General features: G+C 33.1%; 1 protein-coding gene across 1 annotated transcript in view; it reads left to right on the top strand.

Annotated features, from left to right (window-relative positions):
* Positions 1–18170, top strand: part of LOC129234503 (serine/threonine-protein kinase PLK4-like) — a 195150-nt gene that overhangs the window by 144327 nt on the left and 32653 nt on the right. Inside the window, exon 14 of the mRNA XM_054868508.1 lies at positions 13164–13252. Coding sequence (XP_054724483.1) covers positions 13164–13252 — 89 coding nt within the window. The remainder of the gene's footprint in view (positions 1–13163; positions 13253–18170) is intronic.

The following is an 18170-nucleotide window of genomic DNA, read 5'->3' as shown; positions in this document are numbered from 1 at the left end:
TCTTTCTTTCAAAATAAAAGTAATCCGATTAAAAAAAAATCTGCACATCAGAGAAGTTTCTGATCAATGCACAAAATTTAACTTTATGACAGGGTGCCCACAGGAGTGATTATGTCGCAAGTTGCGCCATCAAAATTTCTGTGGGGGGATTTTTTAATTATTTATTTTACTTTATTTTTATTCAAATTATTTACTCATATTATTTTACTTTATTATTTTCATCTGTGTGTGTGTATTTTATTGGGGAGTGAGCACACTTTTCTTTCAAAAAAAAAATAATTAAAAATAAATAAATAGGTAAAAATAAATAAATAAATAAAAAGAGTGTTAAAAATTAAAAAAAGCTCAAGGCGTTCAGAAATATTGGGGGGGGGGGAGCACCCCTGTTTTATGAGCAACAAACAGGGGAAATATGTGAAGCTAAAAGATGCATGATTTTTTTACAGGCCAAAATCTAAAAGCGCTTTGAGTTCAATGGATTGGAGGGGTGGAAGGCAATAATTGAAAAAGTTTAGGTTTCATAAGTTTTTAGTTATCTACACGAGTTATATGCATATTCATTGCAATAAAATAATTACTTACATAAAAAAAAACAGCTGGGGAAATTAAATGTTTCTAAATTGGTTTCTATGCTAGAGCTAATGTTAAATTAAGGGGTCACTGAGCACCCTCTTAAAATTTGAGTAAGAAGCTAAAACTTTTACAGCACAATACTAATAGTAAGTTTTAAAAAGATAAGGGGTGTCTTGGACTCGAGCTGAGAGGAAAAAAAAAAAAAAAGAACCACCCTTAGTACATATTTTTGATTATTTCAGCTTGCGTAAATTAAATTTTGTAACCATTGTTTGTAAAGTTTGAAAATGAGGTAAGTTTTATCAAAATTTGAGATGCATATATTAATGTTGCAAAATGAAGGTGGAGATCGATAACCTGGAATTTTTCTCAAAACCACCTGAAAAACCTGGAAATGTCAGGGAATTTCATTCTTGAACTTCCCTAGCAACCCTGCATTACTGCTTTACATTCTTATAATACTCTGCATTTTGTCATAAATGTCTTAGAAAAACTTTCCTATTTTTGTCCAAAGTGTCAAGTATGATGAATATAATATCAGAGCTGATCATTCCACGTCAAGTGATCCAGTTTTTTCCTCACATTTTTGGATTTCTTTGAAATTTGGCTTATCGATTGTACCCTTCAAGGTAATTAAAAGTCCAAATTTTTAGATTTTTATCTCTTTCATTTTTTTATTTATGAGACTTTGATTTTTCGAAAAACCTTCTTTTTTTTCATAGATGCTTGAACATAAAATGGACGATAACTCAGCATCAAATATAAACAGAAATATTTGGTGAAAAGCATTTTAAAGTACATTAGTTGCTATTTAATATAATATGCAGCATGACTAATTTTGTAAAATTTTAATTTTTAAAAATTTAAATTTATATTTAAAATTTAAATTTCTCACAGAACATATAATGATTTTTTTTTTAAATTCCTTTAAAAATGTGCATTTTATCTTTATTTGTACGAAATTTCAACTTAAGATCTCAATGGGATCATATTTTTACGAATTTTTGAATAACATTTGACTTAAGAAGTAATGATATTTTCCAATTTCTATTTAGTTAAATATGGGGCTCTCTTACTGGTGATGGTCTAGTGAGTAGTAATAAAACGTGACTGTGGTTGATATGAGCTGGGATGAATTTGTAGGTTGGTAAGCATGCCCCCCCCCCTCAGTTATCTTTTTTTTTCAAAACTGTTTTCAAAATTTAACCCCCCCCCCCCCCCAAAAAAAAAGCTGGTACGAAGAGTAATAATTAAAACAAACACTGTCAAACACCAAAAGTGACTGAGGCTCTTAAATAGGGGGAGGGGGGATCACAAACACTAAAAGTTGGGAAAACTTTAACAGACAAAAAGAACCAGGGGTATACTGTAGATATGCGTATGCTCTCAAACATTGTTTAGACATATTATGTACATGATGCATACACATATTGTGTATGATGGATTGCTGGGAGTATACCCTCAGAAAAATTGTTCGGAACATCACTGAATAGACCCCCACTCATTTGCAGCTTTTTTTTTCTTTCTTTCAGAAAGTGGGACGGTAGGGTAAGGGGGAGGGGGGCAATCTGGAATGAGGCTTAACACCATGGAAGGTTATGCTCAAAAGAGCAGTGTTAGTTTGATCTATAACTGCTTTTAATATATGTATAGATAGATCTTGTTGCATTACTCTCCTTCACAACAGAAAATAAACAGCAAAAAAGCAATAAAAAAAGTAAAAACAGCTGTTCTCCAGATGTTGTAGAAAGTTATGTGTGGACAGACATATGATCTGATACTTTGATTTATTTGTAGTTTTGTGTGAAAAGAATGGAAAAACATTAAAACAACATGGAGGAAACACTATTTTGCTATGATCTTGGGGCAAACTATTTCTTTCCTCCTTTCGAAATTGAGGGTTGGTGCTGGGGTAGGGTGTAGGGAATGAAATGAATCATAACTTTCCTTATCAGATATTGAATTAATCAAGTACACTTTTGTGATGTTAAGATCTAGAAAGAAACAATTGGTCTGAAAAAAAAAGAAAGAAAACATATGGCGTAAAAATAATTCTCAAATCAATCCCCGGGTAAAGCATGATACTAGTATAGTGTTAATCGTATGTATGGGTAGGGGGAGGGGGATATACTTCATCTTGTTTAAAGAACATTTACCACATTTAAATAAGTTTACTATTCGTTATGTTGTATTTTATTTTACTTTATTTTTTTTACATTTTAAAAGCTAAAAAGAAAATTTTTTTAAAAAAATTAAGAGTGGTGGTGCCGGGTGTGGGGGGTGGGGAGGGCTTACCAATCTACAAGTTCATGCCAGTTCATTTCAAGCATAGTTATGTTCATGGGTGCAAGACCTTCCGTCTCAGGACGGATTTCCGTCTTGACAAAATTTCCGAGACAGAGGTCGGGACAGAAAGAAATTCAATGACTTTCATTTAATTTTTAATGAATAAAGAAAAATTGAGTGTTTGAAAAATATGCTTTAATATTACTCCACCATTCCATAACCACGAATTTACATCGACATTCTCCCGGTTTTCCGCCATGTGCTTGTTTTGTTTGCAACGTGCTTTTAGAGGAGTGGCTTTTCGACTTGAGCCGTTTGACCTTTTTTTAGGTATAGCTTTGTTATTTCCAACTCACTGCATTGCAGACCGAGGAGTTGCTCGCTATTCTTCCTGATTTTTCGAAGCAATGGGCTCTAATTGAAAATTTAGCCTTTTCTCATGCTATTTTCGATCATCCTTCCGTTTTTTTCATTTGTGTTTTTTTTTTTTGCAAACTTTACACGCATAAATGAAAATTATGTACGCTCTTAAAATGTCTTAAGAGTTGAATCTGCATCACCGATTGAGAGTGATTGCTGACAAGATGAAATATTTTCGCCACAGCGAAGGGCGTCCACATACCAGGTAAAACAGAAACTATCAAGGATTTTGAAGATTTTAATGAAAATGGAAATTTTGGAAATAATCGGGGGGGGGGGGGGATTTCAAGCTGGTTGGAAACACCGATGGGCAAAACGTTCCTGCATTTTTGACAAAGACTTGAGGAATCACTAAATTCGAATGTCATTGAATCGAACACTCGCTAGAATGGAAATATGGGTGGGGGGGGAGAGAAAGGAAAGGAGAAAAATAACGGCAGCACGAGTTTCGAAAAAACGCTGCTCTTGCAAAGAGGGTAATCTGTTCGCAAATTAACCCGCGATACTGAAGTCTTAAAACGTTTATATCTTGGACAATCTAGGGGGGGGGGGATGTTACTCACAGGTTACAGTATAAAATATCGAAGAACTGAATTGAAAATATATTTGAAGCTAGGAGCGGTTCGATATTTCTCCACTGCAAACTCTTAAAAATTTAAAAGTCAAAAAGTTTAGGCTGTCTCTAATGATGTAAAAGTTAGTTTTAAAAAAGAATCGGAAGACTGGAGTCTTAAAAACACTAATTTAGGCAATCTTTGGTGAATTTATGAGAGATGGTTTTCGTGTTCTAACATGAAAATATTTTGTAGCTGATGTATTAAAAACGATTTGAGGCTATACTTAAATGACTTAAGTTAAAGGGCATTTGCGACCCTCTCTCGAAAAGTGTTTGTAATTGAAGTCTTAAATCTTTTAGGCTGTCTTTGGCAATGTCAAGAGGGAGGGAGGGGGCTCTCTTAAGGTGAAATTCCGAAACTGGAGTCTTAAAAGCGCAACTTTGGACCGTCTTGGGGTTCAGGGTTCTCCTTTCCCAAAAAATATTCAAAGCTGAAGTATTCAGAACTCAGCTTTAGGTAATCTTTGGAAGACTTAAGAAGAGGGAATTCGAAGGCTTTCTCTCAATACGTTTTAGAATTTAAATTCTTAAATCTTCGGTGATGAAAAGGGGAAACCGCAAATTTAAGTAAAATTTAGTGAACTTAGAGGAAAGAGTTCGGGGGGGGGGGGAGATCTCTCTCCCCGAAGTATTGAAATGCTATTTTGGCTATTTTTGAGTGAGTTAAAAGTTAGGGAATTCAGGGGTCTTTTTCGAAACATTTTCGAAATTGAAGTCTTAAAACTTTGGGTTATCTTTGGCGATGTGTGGAAGGGAGTTGCTCTCTCAATAGAAAAATAAATCTTAAACAAAAACTTACACTGCGTTTAATAAACACAATGAGAGGGGGGGTATTCCGCACCCCCAGTCCTAAATATTTTAGTTTCTGAAATTTTAAGAGCTTTGTTTTGGGCTGGCTTTGGATGACTTAAGGGGGAAGGGTGTAGGAAGATTTTTTCAAAAAGTTTCCAGAATTAAAGTATTAAAATTTTTAGGCGGTCATAAGTCATGTTTATAGGTAAGAGGGGTACTATTCCTACAAAACAATTTAGAAACTGAAGCCTTAAAAATTGAAATTTAGGACATTTGTGGTGAACTCAGAGGAAGGGGTTCGGGAGTTCTCTTCCGAAAGTTCTTTGATGCTGAAATATTTAAAGCGCCACTTTAGGTTATATTTGAGTGCCTTAAGAGGGATGTGATTCGGGAACCCTGCTGGAGTTAGGATTCAGTTCCCCTATTTCTTTTTTTAATTAATGAATGTTGGAAAGGGTACCTTGTTTAAAAAATATATCTACTTCACTGAAGCAATTTTTTATTGCTAATTTCACTACCTGGTATCTTATAAAAGAATTCTTTTTCAAAAAGACTGTGGGGGAATGGTGACAGTTCATTATCATTAGTCGGCCTTACACTTCCCCCACTTTTCCTTCTTTTCTAGTTTGTTGGCGCTACCTTGGGTAGACTTTCGAATCAGAACTGATTTATGTTGCAAAAGTGAAAATCTTATGTCCTAAGCTATTTTATTGCTACAACAAAAATGTTTAGGATCGGCAAAAAACTAATGGTGGGATGCTGCAAACGCTTTTAGCCCTTACATTATCCAACATCGTCTACAATTACGTTTTTGAAACTTCAATTTCGAAATATTGCGGAAGGAGGGTTCCTGAACTCCATCCCTTCAATAGTGCATTCAAAAAGCGCATAAACGTTATGAAATTTAAATTACAATTTCGTTTTTAAATCTTCGATTTCGGGAAAGCCCATAGCTTCCTCTCCCTCCCCCTCTTTCTTTAATATTTTTTGAAGGTTGCCCAATATTGTGATTTTGGGACTATCAGTTTGAAATAATTGATGTAAGAGTCCCTGAACTCCTCCTTTCCCTGAACTTTACCAAAATGGCCTACCACAGCGTTTTTTGGACTTCAATTTGGAAAAATTTCTGGGGGAGAGCCTCCAGACACAACCCCCCCCCCTTATTGCCGGATTTTAGATTTTTTGGAATTATGTCAAAACACTTAAATATTACAATTTTAAGGCTTAAAATTTAAATCAAACAGATTCCAAAACTGGCATTGTTAAACTCTGCAACATTTATACATACAAATTTTTCCTTAAGCCCGCATGCGGGCGGGGGGGGGGGGGCTGAAAATATTTTCCGTCTTGAACACATCACCAAACTTGCACCCATGGTTATGTTTCCTTACTACTCATTTGATCATCACCAGTAAGAGAATCCCATATTTAACTAAATGGATTCTGAAAATTATCATTATTTCTTAAGTCAAATTTTATTCAAAAATTCATGAAAATATGATGCCATTGAGATTCCAACTTGAAACTTTGCACAAATAAAGATAATATACACAAAAAAAAATTTTTTGACTTTTTTTTTTTAAATTCATTATATGTTTTCTGAGAAATTTTAAATTTAAATTATTAAAAATGAAAATTTTTACAAAAATAGTCATTTTGCATATCATATTAAACAGAAACTAATGTACTTTAAAATGCTTTTTACCAAACTTTCTATCTGTATTTGGTGCTGAGTTATTGTCCATTTTACGTTCAGGCATCCATGAAAAAAAAGGGTTTTTCCAAAAATCAAAGTCTTGTAAACAAAAAAATAAAAGAGATAAAAATCCAAAAATTTGGACTTTTATTTACCTTGAAGGGTACAATCGATGAGCCAAATTTCAAAGATATCCAAAAATGTGAGTGAAAATTTTTTTTTTCAAATTTTGTATCACTTGACATGGAATGACCCATACATTTGTGTAAAATTTCGAGACGAGAGAAAATTTATGTTTAAATTGTTATCTTGATTTGCTGCCTTTAACTTTCTTCATGAGTTCTTGCTGTATAAGTGACCTTAGTTTCTGTACATACAAAAATATTTGCTGACTAGTAAATAAAACTATCTTTTAAATGTGTTCTGGATTTTACTAAAATATTTTTTTAACTAACAGCTAACAGAGTTAAATGTACAATTTAAAGTTTTTTTTTTCACTTCTTATTTCCTGATGTTAGAGGTTTTCTTAAAGTTTTGTTTTTCAGTGAGTTCTCAAAAAACAAAATTGTGAATGAAACACAGCTCTTTATCATTTACAGTCGTCTCTCGCTACTTTCGCAGCTTCACTATATCGCGTTTTTTCTGTTTTTTTTTTCAAATACATAGTAATTAGCCTTTTTTATGCTCTCGTGTTAACTTTTCCTACAAAAGAATAACAAAGTGTGTCTTTTAAATAAGGGAAGCTCTTCTGAGGGGCAGTAGTTGTACTAGTTGAGGTAGTAGAGGTATAAAATTGCCGAAGAAAGTGTAGGCAATCAGTATCTCATTTTAACCGTTAAACACTAACTGGATAACTCATTTATTATTACTATGGGATAAATACATCTGTAAATGGTGTTCAACGATTTACTAGCGTTTTAAGTTGTATAGGTAATAATCTTTAATGAGGATAAACATAGAGGAAGAACGGCAGCACATACGATCACTAACTGGCAATTGATTCATCATCGAACAAGTTGAGCTATTTTCATGGATTAGTAGTAGTATGTAAGAACTGCATGTGTGTGTGCAGTTTATTCCCCAATAATTAAAATTGTGATATCACATCTAATATATCTCATTTTCTAATATTTTGTGCAATATATTAAGTAATACAAATGTAATAGTGGTTAAGGGTGCTGTTTCATTTCTAGGAGGCTCTAACTATGTTAAAAACCTACTTAAATTGTCCTAAGTAAGTTTTATGAGCTCTAATTAGGAAAATATTTGATATATAAATACAGAATCCTGCTTCGCGGAAATTCAGTTATCACAAAGTCAGGAACGAATTAACCATGATAAACGAGGGTCGCGACTATAATAATATTATGACCAATTACAAGATCTTTTAATTTATTTTCGTAGTTGCAAAAAAGTTTTACTCATTCAGTAAATAAATGAAACTCATAACTTTCAGTCAAAGTTTGTACCGAATAAGCTTTACTTCATGTTGCTGCACATTACAAATAAAGCTAGCATCTATTTCACTAATTATGATACTCTTTTTTGTTATGCCAAAGTTTGTTAAGTTTTTTAATTTTAGTCAGTATTGGTCAGTATTTTATACATTTTGGTCAGTAAAGTCAGTATTTTTGACCATCCAAGCAGTTTTACCCCCTGATATTGGTATACAGGAAAGTAGGCTAGTTTAGTTCTGGATAGAACTTCTTGTTTAAGAAATGTGCAAAAATATTGTAGCACTTCAAAGGTTTATATCTCCTCAATGAGTTGGAATAACATGGCAGTTTTTGATTCGTTTTATAGGGCACTGTAAGCTTCTTACGCTTGCATTTTGACATTTTTATTACCTGTCTCACAGACTTTTTTTCTGAAAAAGCACATTTTTCATTGTTTCTAAGCTTTTTTTTTTTCTTTTTTCTTTTTTTTTGGGGGGGGGGGGGGGCTCAAAATGATGCAACACTGTTTGAACCAGGATTTGACTCTGAAAAATGTCTAGTTAAGCGTAACTTAAATACAGTCGAACCTCCCCATTACGGACACCGTCAGAACCAAAGTTTTTGTCCGTTAATGGGGAGTGTCCGCCATTGGGGAGTCTGAATTCACAATGGCATTTTAATTTTGTATTTTAAACCTACACATACAGTGCATAGTTCTAAATTAAATTGATGAGCATTGCTTTTGTAGGTGAACTTAACTAATAAGTAAATAATCCGCTGAATCTTTCGGAAAAATAAAATAAAAAAGCATTTGTAAATTGTTTCCTCTAGCTGAATAAAACCAGTCAAGCACAATGGAATCAATGTCACTGATTTTCAGCACCTTTTTGTTTTAGATTTCTTCGGTGGTTTGCAAAATTTTTGAAACATTGATGAAAATTAAGATAGTAAATTTTCTAGAGAATAATAATCTATTGACTAGTTTTCAGTACGGTTTCTGGAAAGGTAAATCTTGTGCAACTAATTTATTACATTTCTATGACAAAGTTACCATGGCTTTGGACAATAAGAAGCCTGTAGATGTTGTTTACATTGATTTTCAAAAAGCTCTCGATAAGGTACCGCATTTTGCTCTACTTAGCAAATTAGCTGATATAGGAATAGGAGGGAAAACTTTCATTTGGGTAAAAAACTGGCTGACCGGAAGGAAACAAAGGGTAGTTGTAAGGGGAAATTATTCTAATTGGAATGAGGTTTTAAGCGGGGTTCCTCAAGGATCAGTGTTAGAGCCTGTTTTGTTCATTGTTTTTATGAACGATATTCACAAAAATATTTCTGGGAATATGAATTGTTTTGCTGATGATGTCAAACTTATGGGGACTGTAGAAAATGAAGAACAAGCAAAACAGCTGCAAGAGGATCTAGATCATATTACGGAGTGGGCTGATAAATGGGATATGGCTGTTAATGTTGGGAAATGTCAAGTACTACATTTAGGGCGTGGAAATAAGTGTACCAGCAGGGGTCTGTCCAGGATATTTCACAGGGTCCGTTTTTTGTGAAAAATCAAATAATTTTGTGAAAAATGAATTAATTTTGTAAAAAATCAAAAAATTTCGGAAAAAAAAATTTTTTTAAACAAAATTTTAGAATTTAGAGATGGCACAAACTGCATCAATTAAACTTAAAGTTGAGTGTTTAACTCTTCTATGTCGAGAAAATCATTCTGGATTTTTTTTCTGTTATTTGGCGGGGGGGGGGGTGGCATCGCTTTTAAGTATCAGTATTTATCTACCATTCTGCATTATGTTAAATTATACTAGATATATTTCTGTACAGTATTTAAAATAATTGTAACAAAAATATAAATAAATAAAACAAAATTCAGAATAGGGTTCAGCATTCAACTTTTTGACCCAAGACACTCTTAAAAAGCACAGAATTTCGTTTAAAACTTATAAATTCCGTGATTTTAACAAAAATAAAAAGATACAGTAGAGAACCAATTATCCGGGAAGTTCTGGACCATAGCTATCCCGGATATCTGAATTTCCCGGTATTCTGGATTGCTAAAAAGAGCTTTTGGCCGATTGTTTATAATACTTAAATTACTATAATAAATAGTAACACGTATTAAAATAAGAAGAAAACAGGTTCAGATATGCTTATCAATATCGAAACATTAAAAACTACTCCTGAGAGAATAATTTAAACACCAAAAACCTTAAGTTATTTAATAAGACCTGAGACCCTCACACTCATTTTGAAAAGGAAAGAAAAACACCAATTTTCGATGTTTTTAAATAAAAGAGAATGAAGGGAAGGGCACGAAACAAGTTTTTGAACGTAAATGAGCGATTCTTCTACTATAGTGTATAAGGAGACTTTGTTTTCATGAACGCGTTTTTTTTTTTGCCCTTTTTTTGTAAAGGTTTGGCGTTAGCGATTATTGATAGCTATTGCTTTTACATTAAGTTAATACCAATTGAAATTTAATTTATGAGTTCCTGCAGCCTTATTACAGTCTTGTGTTTAACGATTTATAGTTTCCACCATCAACTATCCGGAAAATTCGAGAATCGCGGCGTTTCACGCTGTTTTGCGACGTCACTTCTGCTCTAAACGGTTTTAATTAAAGGCCATTCAATAAAATATTGCATTATAATGTGACAATATTCATTTCTTTAGTTTTTCAGTTGGAATAAAACACAAAAATTTCAGACTTACGTGTGTACTTTTTAGTTCAAGAAAATATTCCGGAAAATTTCCCCCTGCGTTAATGACAACCCTTTGAAGCTCATTTTTGTAAACATTTTCCCGAGTTATAGATGAGTAATATGGTATTTATTAAGAAACCGCTCATTTTCTTTTAGGTATTTCAAAAAAAATGCTTAGTTTTTCAAAAATTGCCAAAAATACGTATTTTTAAAAAATGGCGGGAAAATCGGCAAAAGGTTGCCGGTTTTCTGGTTTCCCAATTTTTTGGTTCCCGGATAAACGGTTCTGCACTGTATTTCAATTGTTTACCTCTTAACAAAGCGTAATAATCATCAAAAATTCGAAAAATCGGATTCCCATAGCGGATGCGAAGAGATCGCAATTCTCAAAGTGAAGGCATCAAAAGTATAAAAACGGCTTGTAAAAGAAATATTTTTGATAAAATTATTTTAAAATTGCATTTTAGAGTCCTATCATAACATATCATCAATATCTGTGGACACAGTTGACCCCCCCCCCCAAAAAAAAAAAAATAATAATAATAAAATAAAATAAACCATCTATTCAGCATTTTAATTTTTGACTCATAACAGAAAATGGAATTTTGCTTTAAAAATTTGAAATGAGAGTTCTAACAAACAAAGAGACTTTTCATTTATTTGAATCCTAATAAAGCGAAGTTAGCTTAAAAAAAGAAAAAAATATGATTCTCATATCGGATGTTAAAAGATTGCAGTTTTCAAAATGTAGACATCTAAAGAAAAAAAAAAGGTAATTAAAAGAGTTTATATAAAGTTAATCATCCTTGTTGGCATCGAAAAATCAAAACCCATATAATTTTCTCCCAAAATAGCAATTAAACATCGCACCGCACCGTAAAAACGCAAATATTGACAAGCCCACAAAATGATGAGAATATTTTCTAATCAAGTCATTATAAAGGTTCAACGCCAGACGCTAAATGGTGATAGTTTTGAAGTTGGTAACCCTATCTGAAGCGATCATATTTTTTCCTCACCCTTACTATCCCTTTGCAGTTCTAAGTTCATTTCGCAGATATATATTATTATTGTTTATTAAATCATGAGGGAGAAAAGTGCTTACTAATGCCTTTTCAAAAAAGTTTACAACAACACTGCTGCTAATTAGCTGTGATAAAACAAACAACCATTATATTTATTTGGCAGTAGTAATTATTTATCGCTTGCAGGAGCATCACAAGAGTGCCGATTTTTTCTTTTTTTTTCTTTTCAAAATTAGCCGATTTTGTATAAGCTGATCCCTCTAATTTGACTTAAAAAAGGTTCCAAAAATTATCGGTTTATGCACAGAAATATGCGTTATTTTGCTTTCAGATTTGCTCTTTCAATAAACAATTTGTGACAGATCCGATCTTGTTTATCAGAATTTTGTGAAGGGTCCGTTTTGTTTGATCGGGATTTTGTGAAAGGTCCGTTTTGTTTGATCGGATTTTTGTGAAGGGTCCGTTAACGGACCCAAATATCCTCTGGCCAGACCCCTGACCAGTTATTATTTGCAAGTTTCAGTCTTTAGTCAGGCAGACAAAGTTACTGATCTGGGGGTCTTAATAAGTCAGGATTTAAAGTTTAGCAAACAGTGCAGCATTGCTAGTAACAAGGCCAATAAGATGCTTTGGTTTATCAATAGATCTATTTCAAACAAATCTAAAGAAGTTCTTCTGCCCTTATATAGAAGCTTGGTAAGACCTCATTTGGAGTATGCTGTTCACTTTTGGTCTCCTTATCTTAAGAAAGACATTAATGTATTGGAAAGGGTTCAAAGGCGAGCTACAAGGGTAATAAATGGACTTTCTCACTTAGACTATGATTCCAGGCTTAGAAGGCTAAAAATGTACAGTCTTGAGCAAAGAAGAGACCGAGGGGACATGATTCAGTTGTTTAATTTTATTAAAATGAAAGATGTTACGGGGCTGAAGTTTAGCACTGAAAACAGGACAAGGGGTCATTGTTTTAAGCTATTTAAATCTCAGGCTAACATGGATGTTAGGAAAAATTATTATTTTAGCAAGGTAGTGGAACCTTGGAACAGTTTACCAGAAGAGGTGGTAATGAGCAGGGGAGTAGATAGTTTTAAGAGGGCCATTGATCTTCACTGGGGATTGTAGATTGACTAGGACCAGTCTAGCTGGGCCCAGAGCCTGTTGCTGGTCGTCACTTTTGTATTTGTATTAAAATGTAGTGCAATCGGCTACTTTTCACTTAATCACTTAATCTAGCAATACTGTGCCAATTCCTCATACTTAATCTCTTAGGAAAAGGATGCCAAAATTTAGATTCTCATCAACAGAGCAAAAAAAAAAAAGCTATGTCTCAGGAACAAAATTTTTTCTAGAAAAAGGTGTAAACAATTTTAACAGAATGTTGGCACACATTACATACCAAATTTTATCAAAACAAAAAAGGCGAGGCAGGTCCCACTTGTTGATTTAATATGGAATGACCCTGTTATTAAGCTTCTTTCTTTCTTTTATTTTTTTAATGTTCCAAATTTATTTATTTATTTTACTTTCATGGATTTAAATTAACTGTTTAATGTAATTTCAATCTCTTATCTTTTAAAAATGACCCTTCTTATTTACTTTCAGTTGAAATCAAGAGTTGAAAAATTGGCAGAACAATTGGAATTACTACAAGAGAATTCAGAAGAATCAATTTTCCCCATGACAATGGGAAAGTATGGTCTTTTTTAAGCTAGAGTCATTTCAATTTAAAATCTCTTCAAAAATGCATTCAAAAATTTACTGAATTGTGAAAAACGGCTACCGTACAGTCGGCTCCCGTTATAATGGGATCCGACTTACTCAAAATGGCTATAACGCGAGTTTTTCAGGAATAATGTTTTTTTTATTGTTGACGCAAATTGCTAGCTTGCGACATGATTTTATTTGGAAAGGAGTCGCAGAGTCTTAGAATGGGTTTTCTTGAAACTAAATACTGGTTTCGTTAATGGAATTTCATTCCTTTAGCATCACTGAAGAGGGAAGTTAACACACTGTACTGATCTAAACGTTTTACTTTAAATTAGTGTACTTGAACACATAACCACTCCGATTCTTTACTTTTTTTTCATTCTACATATGTGAACGTTGATAAGATAGAATGGCTCCCAAGCGTTATTAAGCCATTTAAAGTCTTTGATACAAGGGAGTTTCTCCAAAACCTTGTGCAAGCAATAAACAGTGGAAAAATTCAACCTGAAAGAGTATTGAAAGCAGTATGCAATTGCCTCTGCACTGCAAAATATTGACACATCATTAGAAGCCATAAAAACACAAAATGCAAGTTGGAAGAAATGTTGACCAGATATCAAGCATGATTGTGAAGGCTTTGCTCTTGAAGAGTATGCACTGTGAAGCAGTTCAGAAGGCAGTGGCGTTGACAAAGCACCTTGGTGGAGAAGGCTGCTCCTATATGAAGGAAGAGGATATGAGCGAGCTCATCGACTCCCATGGCCAAACTCCTAAAGATACTGATCTAGTAGAATTTGTTAAATCTGTAAGTGTGGAAGAAAACAAAGATGAAGAGCTTGAAAGGGAGCTGCCAGAACTGAATTTTTAAGGCCTTAAAAAAAATGAGCATATACGTAAGAGAAATGCAAAAAATGTCGGCGACCCAAGATTATTCACCTTTGCTAATCACCTTGCATCTGCTATAGCTCCTTACAACAATTTTCTTGTTTTAGAAAAGAAAAAACTGAGGCAACCAAAGATAACATCCTTTCTGATAAAGGTGATTGATCCACCGAAAAAAAAAACCCGGGATGATACTAAAAATGTCGAAGGTGAACCATCACTCTTTCTTCTTCTTTCTCTTCTTTTGACGAGTTTCTTGACGTGCATGCACTGTCAGAATACTGATAACAGTCTGATCACATTGCATAAACTATTATCTTCTTCATTTTAAAATTTATAAGTAAGTTTACCATATCTACTGTTCAGTGCTATTATAATGCTATAATTTGCATATTGTAAATACGGTATGTTTTATTTCATGTCTCTCTCTGCTACTGATCATTGACTTTGTGCTTCATAACCATAATGTATGTTAAATAATAATTCTTTTTCTGAAATATAGTAAAAAGCCTGTTCTTCATAACAGACACAGTAATATATAGTTAAGAAATGGTTTGAAATAGTGCAGGGGGTATTTACAAATGTCTAACATAATTGGGAATGCTTATAAAAAAACTCTGAACATACGTTGTTCCACAATGCGAAATTTCAACTTACGCGAAGGGTCTTGGAACGCATTCCTCGTGTAAGTCGAGATTCGACTGTATTTTCGGAGTATGCATCACATCTTAATACAGTAAACCTCGATTTTACGTTGTTCAAGGGTTGAAAAAATGTGTGGTGGAAATTTTTTGATTATTAAGGGTTAGTTTAGAAATGGTCCTCCATTACACGGAGTGACAAACAGGAGCCACCAACATCAAAAAGGACACAATGAAATTGTGAAAGCAAAAATTTTGGCTGAACATATTAGAAGTTCAGGGTTTGTATGCTCCGGGAAAGCCTGGAAAATTTTTTCATATTTGTTAAGAATGTGTGTTTTGACCCGCGAAATTCATCTTCATATGAAGTCCGCCCTCGGGGATATGTTTTTGTTTTAATTTTTAACTTATAATTTAGTATTGGTTTTTGTTATGTATTTGGGGTTTGTGTTATTCTTCATTTTGGTTTTTCTTGGCGTTTTTCAAAAAAAAGTAATACTAAATTCTTTATTTGATGATTGTAAAGATGTTACATGCTCTGTTATTTCGTCGGTTGAGGGAAGTTGGTTGGAATGGGTGAGCGCTGCATTTATGCTGAAATAATATGCGAAAAAATATTTCTAGAATTCGATGTGCAGTATCGCTAAAAAATTGCTTTCGTGTTTGAGATTTCAATCCTTTTGCATCTTGTACATATTTTGATGTTTTTTTTACAATCGGAAGTTATTTTGACATGTGCTACCGTAGATTAGCTTATTTTTCGTTTAATTTCAATAATTAACGAAGGAATTAGTTTGGAAACCATGACAGCATTGAACTTACTCGGACTTCGCGGAAAACTGCTTCTCGCGTTTGAAATTTCAATCCTTTTGCATCTTGTGAATAATTTGATGTTTCTGACAGTAGGAAGTTATTTTGACATGTATTACTTTAGATTAGCTCATTTTTCGTTTAATTTTAGTAATTAACAAAGGAATTAGTGTGGAAACCATAACAACATTGAACTTACTTGGACTTCGCGGGAAAACTGATTCTCGCGTTTGAAATTTCAATCCTTTTGCATCTTGTAAATATTTTGATGTTTATGACAGTAGGAAGTTATTTTGACATATACTACTTTAGATTAGCTTATTTTTCGTTTCATTTCAATAATTAACGTAGTACTTATTTTGGAAACTATGGCAACATTGAACTTACTCGTACTTTGCGGAAAATGAGTTTTAGTGTTTGAAATTTCAATCTTTTTGCATCATGAAAATATTAAAATTATTTACCCAATCGAATGTTATTTTCCCAAATGCTACCTTAGATTAGTATGTTTTATGTTTAATTGAGTAGAAGATAAATAAATTTATTTTATGGGAAATATGCCAAAATTTGAACTTGGTTTGTGAAAATTTACTTATCTGAGCTTTCAATCGTTTTGCATCTAATAAATATTTTTATATTTTTGGCAATTTGAAGTTGTTTTGACATGCTACATTAGATTAACTTGTTATACTTTTTTATTTAAATAACTAAAAAATTAATATTTTTTTTTTTTTTTTTGTTTTTAATTCAAATTTCTAGTTTTGCGTACTTAATTTTAATTACTATTAGCTTATTTTCGGTTATTACGGTTTTTTAACGGGGGGGGGGGTATTAAATGTAAACAATTGAGTGCATAATATTTTTACTGTTTGTATTTGAAACAAATTTAATTATAAAATTTCATAAAGTTGAATTTATGTACATCATTTCATTGTCATGATGCCTGCTAAAGAGGGGAATGAGTCCCCCCCCCCCCATAAAAGTTCAAAGCGCTCATGGCCTTGCAATAATAGATTTTTTTTTTTTTAATCTAAGTTTATGATTCTTGAAAATATACTTTGAATATGAAAGTTGCAAAACTAAACCTCATGTGATCTGCTTCTCTTTGTCATTAAGCATTTCAGACATTTTTAGGAAAACTTTCAATACAGCAGATCTTTTTTCAAAGTGCCTCTTGTAGAAAAAGCAGTTTGTTTTCCTCTAATTTTTATATTACTTCCTGTTATTTATATGTTAGCATTAAATGAAATCTGCATGCAATATTTATAGTGCGAATTTAGGGTACTACCTTGAAAAATATTTTTTTACTCTTCAAAAGTGCTTACATTTTTTTTCTCTCCCTAAAGGATATGAACTCTGTGATAAGAGATTAAATTTAAAATCCAAATATAAAATAATTTTACTATAAACTCAGTTGTAGCTTTGTGGAAAATCAAAACAATATTTTTTAGGTTTCAGTGTGAGTCATGAGGAAGTGCAAATTTCTCTGCAAATAGTTAGATGAAACTGATGAAAATGGGAACAAAATTAGAGACTGGGGAAAACAACAAGAGAATAATGTTTTTTTGTTTGGTGTATGATAACGCTATTAAGAAGCATTACATAACAAAAAAAAAACATAAAAACAATTTTAAACTAAACAAAGATGAAGCGAAATATCTATCCTTCTGAAGGATATAGCTATCCTTCAGTGAGACTACCAGCATCCCTGGTTCAAGTCAAAATGAATCATTATGCCTATTTAGTTCTAATGAGGCTGCCTTAAGTGCTGAACTAAGTGCCCCCCCCCCCTCATCCAAATATTTGTGTAAATAATATTATTCAATGGATAAAAAGATCAGTTTCACAGGTGATAAAGGAATTGCATCATTATTATAGTTAATTTACGAATTATCTTCACGAATTTAACCCAGCTGGCAACTAATTTGCCTTTTGGTGCTTCCCTGGGTTCAACTATGAGTGGTCCTCCCAAAGTCCTCTTTTTGATATTAATTGGTCCTCTTTAGTCCCTTTTTTGATTGAAAATGGTCCTCTTTTACCCTTTTCTGAAGCTAAAATGTGTTGGGAGCCCTGGAGACATTAATCTGGTTATTTAAGTTTACTAAATAGAAGACATTTCATGCGCTTAATTTCTGCACAGATGGCAGAACGAGGAATCATTGTTATCTCAAGCTAACCTTGAAATTAGGAAAAATTACTACTTCAACAGGGTTGTAGACATTTGTAATAGTTTACCGGCAGCAGATGTTACTTGCAGTGGGGTGAATAGTTTTAAGATGGCTCTTGAAGGGGGAGGGGGACTAGGGAATGATAAATCAACTGGGACCAGCCTAGCTGGGCTCAGAGTCTTACTGGACATCACTTTTTTATTTGTATATTAAGTAGAAATACCAACCATATTAACAATTCAGTACTACTATCCATCACTGACTATCACACTACCAACCTCTTTCATTTCAAATGGCATATACAGTAAGCACTCCTTCATCTGAGATCTTCTCTTCAAGGCAATAAATCACTATGTTTTTAGGGAGGGAAAAAAAAAAAACAAATTTGTGCTTGTTTTTCT

The sequence above is a fragment of the Uloborus diversus genome, chromosome 1 (assembly GCF_026930045.1).
Source record: "Uloborus diversus isolate 005 chromosome 1, Udiv.v.3.1, whole genome shotgun sequence".
Lineage (NCBI taxonomy): Eukaryota > Metazoa > Arthropoda > Arachnida > Araneae > Uloboridae > Uloborus > Uloborus diversus.
Note: the sequence above shows the minus strand (reverse complement) of the source record. Positions and strands in the feature narration are given on the sequence as shown.